The sequence below is a fragment of the Apaloderma vittatum genome, unplaced genomic scaffold, assembly GCF_000703405.1.
Source record: "Apaloderma vittatum isolate BGI_N311 unplaced genomic scaffold, ASM70340v1 scaffold12076, whole genome shotgun sequence".
Taxonomy (NCBI): Eukaryota; Metazoa; Chordata; class Aves; order Trogoniformes; family Trogonidae; genus Apaloderma; species Apaloderma vittatum.
Window position 1 is genome coordinate 60,215 of NW_009723474.1, and position 11,761 is coordinate 71,975.

At 39.7% G+C, this 11,761-nt stretch overlaps 1 protein-coding gene across 1 annotated transcript; it reads right to left on the reverse strand.

The window, feature by feature from the left end:
- Nucleotides 1-1,065: 1,065 nt before the first annotated feature.
- On the reverse strand, nucleotides 1,066-9,700 carry LRPAP1 (low density lipoprotein receptor-related protein associated protein 1). Its single transcript, XM_009872139.1, has 9 exons — nucleotides 9,673-9,700; nucleotides 8,971-9,074; nucleotides 6,866-7,010; nucleotides 6,398-6,522; nucleotides 5,047-5,167; nucleotides 3,974-4,132; nucleotides 3,367-3,449; nucleotides 1,669-1,845; nucleotides 1,066-1,388 (listed from the first exon to the last, which is right to left on the reverse strand). The coding sequence occupies exons 1-9, from the start codon at nucleotides 9,698-9,700 to the stop codon at nucleotides 1,323-1,325; spliced, it is 1,008 nt and encodes a 335-aa protein (XP_009870441.1). The 3' UTR covers nucleotides 1,066-1,322.
- Between the last annotated feature and the right edge of the window lie 2,061 nt (nucleotides 9,701-11,761).

Sequence of the window (11,761 nt, forward strand, 5' to 3'; positions counted from 1 at the left end):
CTGCTACCACAGTTTTGGTTCTGATCAACTGCACATTATGAAATACTTTGTACTACTTTTAAGCCAGACGAGGGCCCAAGAATTGGATAAATAATATATAGAGTGCCTGATTCTGACTGAAGGGATCTCTTCAATCTTTCTCACGAATAACTACAGCAAGTGAGGCTTGAGGACAGCTCCCTCCCACAGCACAGCACTGCAACGCCTGGGTGATAGAGCTTCTCAACCAAGCAGCTCTAATGATTCACCCACACTGGACCTTCACCTTAACCTTGTTCCTGGAACAGTTTCATGTGAAACACTGTAGAAATAAAGGGTCAGCATTATTATAGAAAATTTCAACCCAAATGGCTAACGTCTGCCAAAGTTCTGACAAACAACAGAAAAATCTGGTCTCAAAAGGGAAAAGTAATAATAACCTTTACTGAAAACTGTGTTGATGGAATATATGTGCAGAGAGAAGCTGCTTTAGAGAGCATTCTGCCTGTTCAGAATAGAGACACATTCTGGCAGTGCAAAGCTACCTACCTCTCCTGTCTTAAAATCTAATGTGCAAGTGAACTTTAGTTTAAAAGAATAAACAGCAATGCTAAAAAAACCCCACTTAATGAGAGGGAAGGAAAAATAAAAGGTCTCACCAGTATCTTGTTTTGATTTTTTTTTAATGATCAAGGGTAACAAACCCAAGCAACCAAGAACAAGGTAACTGCACACACACATATTCAGTAACTTCAGCTGTGTTAGTCTGCAACTAAATAGTGTAAATCGACCTCAATACTTGTTCCCTCCTTGTTCTTCCTCCCTCTCTCACATGAAAGATTCATACACAGTGTAGCTCTGAGCCTCTGCTCAAAGTCAGTAAAAATATTTTTGTTACTTTCAGTAGGAAATGTAATAAACCAGGCATGGAGATAAAAGGCTTTTCTGGCCTCTGCTTTAACTTCCTGTACCTCAGTGCTGACCTGCATTGATCAGAATACCTCTCCTGACTATCAGATTAGTATTTATTTTACTAGCAGGAATTCTCTGAGACTTCACATATTCTTCCTTTTGACATGACTGCTTATTTCAAAGGCTGTTACTTGATTCAGATATAAGATTTCTATGATCCAAGATGTGCAACTTCTTAAATTTATAATCTAGTAATTTAATTTGATAGTGCAAATACAAAACTGACAATTAAGTGGACCAAAAATAATTTTCTTCCAGGACAACTCTCTTCAATCCTTACTATTTCAGGAGGACTCCTTAGTAAATCCTGTTCAACAAACACATTATCTGTTCTGTGTTAACAGATTGATCCCATGACGGGAAAACAATTTTTATAATTCATTGTGCTGAAGACCTTGAGAGATTCTGCTGGATAAGTCTTGCAAGTGCTTCTTTACCTAGCAGGAAAACAAAACGCATCAGACAAATTTTAGTAAGAAAATGAATTATCAGTATCATATATTCAGATTTTGCTATCAGTCTGTGTGACAACAGGAAGAGCAGACACCAGGGAGATTTCAGGCATTTTATAATTAGGTCTATAAAAAAAAATTATTCTCTACAAAACACAGAGCACAGGTGTGCCTTAAACTGCCCCTCTGGAAGTCATTCAAATTGTATGAAAAATCCGCACTGACTGAAACTTTCAACGTGTACACCCACTGGATTTATACAGACCTTATATCCTAGTTCTTTTGTCTTTTCTTCCAGCATGGCATATTTCTCTCTGTTTCTGTTAAGATGATCCTTATCTCCAGTTCCTTCTACATGCTTCAGTTTCTGGTGTGAAATCTCTAATTGCTTCTGATAATGATGGTGTTTTTCAATTTTTGCTTCAAAGTGTTTCAGCTCCTCCTATGACAACAAACATGCACAGCTTCACAGGATTTTCTTTCCAAGCCTTCCTCTCTCTTTTCTTGCTATTTTACTATGTCAAGCACAAGAAGCTTTTTCAGTTCCCTGCTTCTTAAGAACATCTGGACAATACATTATCATCAACACCCAGACACCTGACTTTGAAGTTAAGTGCTGAAAATGTCCCACTGCAGAGTCCTCAAAAGGAGACTCCTGATGGCTGTGAAGTGCTGGAGATGACAGCAGCAAACAACAAATAAAGCTTTATACATAAGAAAACAAATAAAACATAAGAAAACAAATAAAGCTTTATACATAAGTCTAGGGGGGAGGGAAACAGAAAATTTTCAAGAGAAGCCTCGTTTAAAACTCAGGTCCTGCATTTGCTATTTTCTGCTGAGAGTTAAACATTTTCTGGGTTTGCAGTCTGCTACAATGAATCTGAAATAGAATGAAGGAATTAACAAATAAAAAACCATCTTACTTTGCCCCAAAGGCAGTGGCCAGACTAACGGTGGTGTTCAGGGACGTATCAGAGACATTCATGGTAATAAGACAGGTTTGGTCTGGTGAAGAAGATTTCTGTAAATCAAGATTTCTACTAAACCAGTAAAATTAGTAGGCAGATATGTGTTACTGCCTATGGAATTGAGTTTTTCTTTCTCACTGTGGCAGACACGAAGGCCAAATTTATCCCCCACGCAAAGGTACAGTCTGACCAAAATGTCCCACCGAGGTCAGCAGGAGCTTTGTTACAGACTTTAGCAGGCTCTTCTCTGACACTCTTAAGAGCAGGGCTGCTGAAATCGGTGTAATTAAAATATTTGCTTCATAAGAATGTGTGAATTAAAAGAACTAAGGTGGTCTTTGATATCTAAAAGAGACAGATTTCAAGCCACGACTTGGAGGATAAGACAACATTGTTAAGTACACGCAACTCCATGAAGAAGCCCTGTAGAGCTACTTCTCCAGGCTATCAAATCAAAATCTATTCAGATAAATAGGCAGAGTCAGATGAAAAAAGGAATATTCTTAATGCAATCTGAATTAAATAAAACCAGTATGAACACCACAGGAATTAATTTATATAGTATTTCCTTGAAAAGTCGTCTTTATCATGGTACTTCTGGGTCAGTCCAACATGGGAAGCTAGCAGTGCAAGAGATGTGTGAGAAGGAAATGCCTGGTTAGACAGAGTACACTGCTTCCCAGAGAAGTAATTGCATTAAGATATCGGGTCAGAGAGGAAAATCTGGCGTGCTGGAAACAAACAAGCAGGGCCTGATCTTTCACAGATTTAAAATATATGGCTTTGACAGGGTTCAGAATTTTCATTTTGCTTATAACAGAATCATGCATATGACTAGTTACATATATGTTTATATACTTGAAATATCAAGAAATAAGCATGACTCTTTTTTTATGGTGTCTGAAGAAGAGGCTGCACTCAGAGTAACATCAAGTGTTTATTTATGCGGGAAAGCATCTTGCCCTAAGAGATCTAACTGAAATTCTACTTACCCGAAAAGATTCAAGTTCTTTCTCAGTGAAATTTGCTGATTTGGCCATGTCCCACAGATCAATCACTCTTGGTTCTTCAAATTCTAAACAAACACGTGCCACTAAATGAGAATCTGGACACAATGCTCAGCTTCAATGAAAAATAAGCATGCTTTCTCATGTACATACATGTGTACATTCAGCACTGCATTACTAATACACCTATTCAGATGAGAAGTGAAAAAATCCAAGTACCTAACTTAAAAATATTCTATTGCTGTAGCAAGTACTTTTTAAAAAGTAAAAAACACCCCAGGAACTGAATAATGGCACTGCTTGCCCTGCGTGCAGTCTCACTTAACTGGTCTCCTGGGGCTGAAGGTCTAATATCCTGTCTCATGTGGACATGGAAAACAAAACTATCCTCTTTACAGGTTGGCCCTACCCTGTCATTAGGCTTCTAGTGTGAGTTTCTAATAGAATAGGATGGCTGTTTCTCTTCAGCGCACTGGGGTCACACCCTGTCCTGGGACACTAGGACTATATCTTACTACTTGCTCACTGATTTTCCATTTTTTAAAAAAAATTAAATTAATCCCAAATAAGCATAAAACGCACTGTATCTTACCACTAGTTGTGTCATAGCCCTGGTGACTGAGTTTACGCAAACGCTCAAAACCCTGGTTGATGCTTCTTAGCTTGTCTTTGAGTTCTCTGTGCTTGTTGTGTAAGACTTCCTCTTTCACCAGGTTCTCTTCAGATGGGTTGATAACATTTTTGTGAATATCTGTTGAAGAAGGAAAGTGCTATTGACTCTGGGCTGAACCACGACACGGCAAAAGCTCCAGATATCCCCCAAATCTGAGGTGAAAAAGAAGATGTTAAGTTCTTCGCATTGGAGCTGAGCATAAGTAAAGCATCGACACCACACTTTAAGAAGCAGTAAGTCCTTCTGCAGGTCATTATTAAGATCCATTGCAGGTGATACTATGAAAATGCCTTTTAACTCCAACGGGCCACCAGCCAGGATTTTAGTAAGAAAATGTTCTTATTTTTCCAGCTTAGCAAAATCCCAAGGAAATGAAATAGGGATGGTTGATGAGTCCTGTGCCCTCTTCCCTGGGAATTTCATGAACCAACCAGGACATCTGATGCTGAAATGACTCCCAGCAGCTCGCAGCTTGGACTCTACAACACGACCACTGAACTGCCTATAAGCTTTAGAATTCTTCGGCTCTAACAATTTTATCTAGGATTAGAACAGCAAGCTGGATTCAGATCCTCAATGCTTTAATACACCTCAGGCTCAGTGCCTAAGATATTCAAGTATATCCTCTTGGGCTCCCAGCTGGTGAGATAAAACAAGTAGGTTCTGCAGACTTTAGGAGCACATTTTGCAGCAGCAGATCCATGCTTGCTGCATAAATTCCAGTAAACCATCATCACTAATCTGACGATATCTTCCTTGCTTGAGATGCAAGGCAGAATCAGGAAACTGAAATGGCAACATTTTCATTAGCTGGCAAGATTTTTGGCAGCTAATGCAGAACTAAACCCAGCAAGTATCTGGAAATGTCAGCATCTGCAAGCAGTTCTGACAGAAATGTCAGACTACAGGAGTTAAAAAGCAACTTGGAAACAATGGAGGCAACGAGCAGAGAAAAGAGCTGATCTCGAACCATCAGAGAAATGTTCAGGCACCTTCTGTTCTGCTCACGGTCTCCAGCAGAATATTGTATTCACGAATCTTTTCTTTGTGATGCTTAAATTCTCGCCAAAGCTTATCCAACTCCTCATCAGAGAACTTCCCAGAGGTCTTGGCCTGAAAGAAACATGAGCTCATTATGCTTTTAAGTGCACTCAGCTGCCTTTCTCCCACCACATTTAGAAAATTATTGAGTCCAGCTTTTCCTTCAGAGCTTTTGTTTTAAATCTCTTTATATTAGTATGAGGTCAGGATTTAGAAATTGACGGATATAGAGGCTTTAATCATGTCAAAAAGAAGTTCGCTTCAGACTTAGAAAGCTCAACTTGCCATGGACTACCCAGTGAAAAGTGCCTGTCATTTCTTTTCCATGCGAATCAATTTAATACAGAAATAAGGGTCAGTGAGTGCCACATACATCTGTAAGTGGACTGTTTGCATGAGGAATGCAGCCTCATATCAAGCATAATCTTTATTTAATTGAGCTCCACTGGTAAGGGAAGATTTTATCACTGCTGTGCATTTGCTCCGCAGTGATTTGTTCCTCACTGGACTACTTAGCAATTAGGGAAGTGCTGGTATCCTTTTTTTTTTTTTTTCGCTTAGGGAATATTTCTATCTAATGCACTTTACTGTTCCCCAAAGCACATGACATCATGTCCGTTGCCAGAGATGTATCTAGTTACAGTAACATTTTAAAAACCAGACTGATGTAAGAATTCTTTGCTTTACCTGACTTCTTATTTCTCAAAACTTTAATTATTTAATTTTTCAAGATTATGATTTTGCCAGTTTTAACTGCCTGGACTGAAAGTATACTTTCTATTTTTTACACATTAATGCTAATCTTGGAAATTTTCACCTGAATACCAGGTTAGAGAAGCCCTTATTTAGCACCCTCTATTACACATTTAATTTTAAAACAGTTTATGAAATAGCTCTATTTTAAATGCAGCTTTTTAAAAAAGCCCAGGAAAAACCAAGAAAAACAGGAAAAACACCATAGGTATACTACCACAAAGTGTAACAGTCACACAAAGGGTAATCACGAGTTAGTGAAATTTGAAGAAAAACTCTGTTTATCCTCAGTGGACCCAGGACCTTATCCTCCATGCAGACTGATGTGGGTGTTTTCTTTAGCACACAGAACCTGGTGACCTGAATTCAGGTGCGATGCCCTCAGGGCACAAAGATGTGAGCTACTGAGCACAGCAGCTTCGCTAGTACTTAACAGCAGAGTAGTAAAACTATTCAGTTCTAAGTCTGGGGGCTCTCCGAAAACACAGACAGTAGTTCAACGAAGAAACACGGATCTCCTACCCTCCAGTTCTTGTAAACCTTACTCACCTTGCTCCATAATTTTTCCAGTCTTGGATCATCTAGTGTATCACTTTCTGTACCATCTTTAATGTAGTTCGTATCAACTAGTTGAGAGTCCTTCTTTCCATTCATTCCATATTTAGTCATAATGACTGAAAGGCAACAGAAGATATAGAAACACTAGAACCAACTATGGATGTATAGAAGATGAGAGATTGGCTACATTCTTAACTTGTAGAGCTGGATTTCGCAGCTCACAGTGGAAAAGCTAACAGTTTAAGACACAAAGATCCCAGATTTAATGACCTCTTCTGAAAAAAACAGGAGCAAAGGAATCTGTCAGCCACCTGCAGCTTCCCACTGACCTCCAAAGAACTCATGTGAGCTCAGCATCTGGAAAGACAACCTACTATTCAATGGTTCAAACACAGGTGCCTTAACATGCATGCACCTGATGCAAAGTTTAAACACCTTTTTCAAAGACATATGCCTTACCGTTTAGGTTGCGTCTGAGTTTGGCTTCTTTCTCTCCGTCTTCATCCAGCCCTTCAGCCTTCAGTTTTTTCCAGCTTAACTCATCCTTTTCCTGTATTTTTAAATCGCTGTGCAACTCCGCCAGTTTCACAGCAGAGAGATGAAGCTAACAACAAGAACAGAGAAGGGTTTGTATTCAGTTACGTGGAGCCACCTCTTCCTGCAGTGTTACCTCAGAGGCCAGTCACTGCACACGTATCATGTCTTGCCCTCGAACATAGCCCAGCACACTACTGTTAACAGAAATTATTCATGTAGACTTATCTCTCAGCTCTTCAGCGACCCGGACAACAGCAAAATTATGTAAGGGTTAAAAATTTGTGTCTTTCTTTGGTGTTCCTGCAAGTAATACTTCAATGGTTTTTTTTCCCCCCACTTTTAACAGGACAGCCTTCTAAAAATGATTATACATTAAAAATGTTGAGTACCAATAATATGGTTTTGCAGAATACCAGGACACCAAGGATGGGCTTTGTAGGTCAAAGACCACTTCATCAGCAATTTTTGCTATTATCAAAGTGCAAATTTGTCTAAGATCACTTCTTAGCATGGTTTATGTGCATTAAAAACATGGCAGTCCTGCAGGTATTCTGGTCCCATGCAACAGAAGAAAAAGTTAAGTTATTGAAGCTGAAGCTATGAAAAAAAATTTAAGATTTAAATGAAGGACAGCTTGAAATTTTGCAAAATTTGTGAAAAACGGAGAGAATGGGAACAGTGACAATGACTAATATGCAGTTAGCTAAGCAGCACTGCTGTAAGTTGCGTAATTTCTTAGACACATTAGTTATTCATTTTAAAGGAAAGAAATGTGACAAATCATATTAATGCTTCAGAACTTCTTTTGTTAACATACGCATGCATGTTAATAACAAGAAGAGGAGGTAAGGAAAAGCCCAGAGAAGAGAGAAGATCAAAAAACATGAGCAGTGTGACTTCCAGCACAGTTCTGCCTGAGCTGTCTGAGCCCTTCTACCTCCCACCACCGAGCAGCCAGCTCCTGGGAGCACACATCCAGCTCTGAATCATAAGGGCTCATCTGTTCTAGGACAAGCCTATCTACTAGAAGCGACTTTTTTGTCAACAAAATCATATTACAGATTATAAAATCTCTTTGTTTGCAGTGAGGAATCAGTATATTTAATAAACAAAGACTTAGAACTCATTGTTTTTAAATGTCAGAATGACACTGAAAAGAGTCATTCATTGGAATGTCAGCAGGTTATTTGAAAGTAACTAGGAAAAATATTATTATTTTGAGCTAATGCACTAAATGCCTACTGACAGGAATTCAAGAACCTATGCATGTAATTATTTCTGCTTTCAGCTTAGGCTGTCCTAAAAAATAGTCTTGTGCTACTGAATATAATTATCCTAGTTTTTAAATTAAGTGGTGTTTTTTTCCTTTACCTTGCACCTGGCTTATGGAAATAATTTATTAAAATCCAGAGTAGTTAGAATCACAGGTAAACAAAAAACTTATAGAACACATTAAAACTTCTGATCCCTGTATGACTAAAGCAAAGGAGCATCTCTATTGTCTTATTTACCAACTACTTGATAAAACATCGGCTTGATAAGAGCTAAGCACTTAGAAGGATCTACATTGCTCATGATCTTTAGTATGTGCTAAAGTCAAAAAACCTTTATCGTGCACTTATTCGCTTTTCTGGAGCAGGATGACCTGGATAGCCAGAGGGTCATTACTGCAGTGGCATTAAGTAACGATGCTTTGCTCAGCAAAACTATGCCTTTATGCTTCATGAAGACAACTGAGTGAGAAGTTTGCTATAAATTGTGAGGACATGACTGATCATCTCAGTAGTTCCGTGCTCTAATGTCAGCATTCAGGTCATGTGTACTTAATATGTAGTTAGGCTGAGCAAATCCAGGAAAAAACCACCAGCAATAAGTTAGATAAAAATTCATTTCCTAAGTACTGCAAAAATAGGAAAATAACAAGCTTTATGACTTTTATCATCACAGACTCACTATTGTATACAAGTTTACACAGTGTAGTTTATGTTAGATATTCTCTGCAGTTGTGCAAGCTCATAAATACATACAGTATTCTGTTTCCGAAAAGTTACCAGAAGGTTACCATAACTTCTAAACACAAAGTTTGGACACTTCACATCATCACTCAAACGTTTTAAACTCTTAATAAAATCTAAGGAACAATATTAAGTCCATTGTTCCTTAAGGGGAAAAACATCCACTTCAAATTTCTCCCAATTCCAATAATAATTTGTAAGATTCTCCTTATAATTTAGTAAGAAACTCAAGTACCTGACATTTTAAACATTAGGAATCTTTTGAAATCTGTTGGAAGCTCCTGGCCTGTCTCATTTGTATAACATAGATGTGAATACACAGGCTAATTTAAACCATATAGTTGAAGAACCTCTTCCTTCAAGATTATCTCACGTAGGACCCTGAATGACACCAAGTAAGAAATGTCAACAGGTAAGACTCCATACAACTTTACTAACATCAGTTGTACGTTGGAATAACTAACTAGAAACAGAGGTGAAAAGCTAAGACTGAAGATTAAACAACAAAACAGCAAGCTCCCTACACTCATACTTTATTTCTCATTCCTTCTGCTGCCTGGACATCCAAGACAGGTACCTGGCGATTCTGGGAATGAGCACTGGAAATCCATGGAACATTACAACAGTGAAGTTAATTGCTGTTCACCTGGCTACAATCATTACCTGCAGTATCGTTACCTTGCTTCTGAGCAAAAAGGGTTCTTTATTATATACCTTGTGAAAGCTGCATAATACTCGCCATTGGTTCAAGTAACTATAGAATTAGGGTCTAGGAAGACCTCTTGTATTAAAATAACTTTTTAAAGTTTTCATATAAAGCATATACCTATGAAAAGAGGGGATGGAGAAAGATCAGACGCTGCCTCCCTCCCTCAGGTGGATGGGAAGAGATTCTGGCTTGCCAGCTCCTTGTTCCCATGAAGTAACCTTTTGGGACTTTGTGAAGGACTGCTGATCCAGCTGTGTGTTGTAGTGCTGAACTGCAATATCTATCTTTTATGTCAAAACAAAGGAGTTTCATATTTTCAGTACCTTCTCCATCACTATCAAAATGAAGGAAAGAGAGTTCAGCACTGGTGCACACAAATATTTCAAAGCAGGTCTAACACACAGGCACAGTTTTCCTCTTATTTCAGGCCCTGCCCAGACATACTGAAAGATCACTTTCTAAAACACAGACTGGGTGTTGGTTGTACTCAAAAGTGAAATTTAGATGGTGGCAATTTTAGTTCATGTTGGTGTTGCCTTTCTAAAATTTTACTCACACATAAAGAATTTACTAAAACTTAGTTCTTTACTCTGACAGAGTTAACTTCATTTTATATTTTAGCATCTTAATGTAGACGATATAAAGCATCTCAAATTTGAATTTCAGAAGATCCAGGTATGAAAATGAAAAAAAGATATAAATTGGACAAATAAGAAATTGATAATACTATCATTACAGTTTATTTCTAACTCTCCATGTTGTTTCTTCTTCAGCTGTCAGTTTGAAAAAATTAACTTAATATCCAGAACAACATCTTTAAAACTTCACAGAATCACAGAATCCCAGAATGCTAGGGGTTGGAAGGGACCTCGAAAGATCATGTAGTCCAGCCCCCCTGCCAGAGCAGGATCACCTACAGTAGATCGCACAGGAACACGTCCAGGCAGGTTTTGAACGTCTCCAAAGGAGGAGACTCCACAACCTCTCCGGGCAGCCTGTGCCAGTGCTCTGTCACCCTCACAGTGAAAGAGTTTTTTCTAGTATTTTTGTGGAACTTCCTATGTTCCAGCTTGTACCCGTTGCCCCTTGTCCTGTCATTGGACGCCACTGAAAAGAGCCTGGCACCGTCCTCCTGACATTCCCCCTTGACATATTTATAAACATTTGAGGTCACCTCACAGTCTCCTCCAAGCTGAAGAGACCCAGCTCCCTCAGCCTTTCCTCATAAGGGAGATGTTCCACTCCCTTCGTCACCTCTGTGGCTCTGCGCTAGACTCTCTCAAGCAGTTCCCTGTCTCTCTTGAGCTGAGGGGCCCAGAACTGGACACAATATTCCAGATGTGGCCTCACCAGGGCAGAGTAGAGGAGCAGGAGGGCCTCTCTCGACCTACCGGCTAATACCGATGCCATTGGCCTTCTTGGCCACGAGGGCACATTGCTGGTTCATGGTCATCCTGCTGCCCACTAGAACCCCCAGGTCCCTTTCTCCTACGCTGCTCTCCAGCAGGTCAGTTCATAGCTAGAGTTTCATTATCACACACTGCCCCATCACTCAGCCCATCTTCCTTCCACTGAGTGAAGGAATGTTTTTGATACTTTCTTTTGGCACACTGGGAGGCCGCGTTATGGCTTGAATTCTATTTTTTCACTAAACCCAGGGATGCCCTGCCTCTAATTCAATAGCTCGGTCTGGAGAATGTCTATCCAGCATACAGGAAATCCAGTATATTAAGTATATTCCTCTGCCTGCAAGAACTGGGCCTTTACCAGCCATGACCCTAACGTCCACAGAATCATAGAATTGTCAGGGTTGGAAGGGACCTTAAAGATCATCTAGTTCCAACCCGCCTGCCATGGGCAGGGACGCCTCTCAGAGCCCCGTCCAGCCTGGCCTTAAACACTTCCAGGGATGGGGCTTCCACCCCCTCTCTGGGCAACCTGTGTCAGTGTCTCACCACCCTCATGGGGAAGAACTTCCTAATGTCCAATCTGAACCGATCCATCTAGTTCCAATCCTTCCCCTCTGGTCCTATCACTACTCGACATCCTAAGAAGCCCCTCACCAGCTTTCCTGTAGCCCCCTTGATATACTGG

What these genes read in the sequence shown, in the direction of transcription:
- LRPAP1 (XM_009872139.1), bottom strand. Translation starts at nt 9,700, where the DNA reads ATGGCGAGTATTATGCAGCTTTCACAAG. An exon ending in TATTATGCAGCTTTCACAAG is followed by an intron (nt 9,075 to 9,672) that starts GTATATAATAAA and finishes ATTGTTCCTTAG; the next exon opens with ATTTTATTAAGAGTTTAAAA. An exon ending in GGGCTATGACACAACTAGTG is followed by an intron (nt 3,450 to 3,973) that starts GTAAGATACAGT and finishes GTGTTTGTTTAG; the next exon opens with AATTTGAAGAACCAAGAGTG.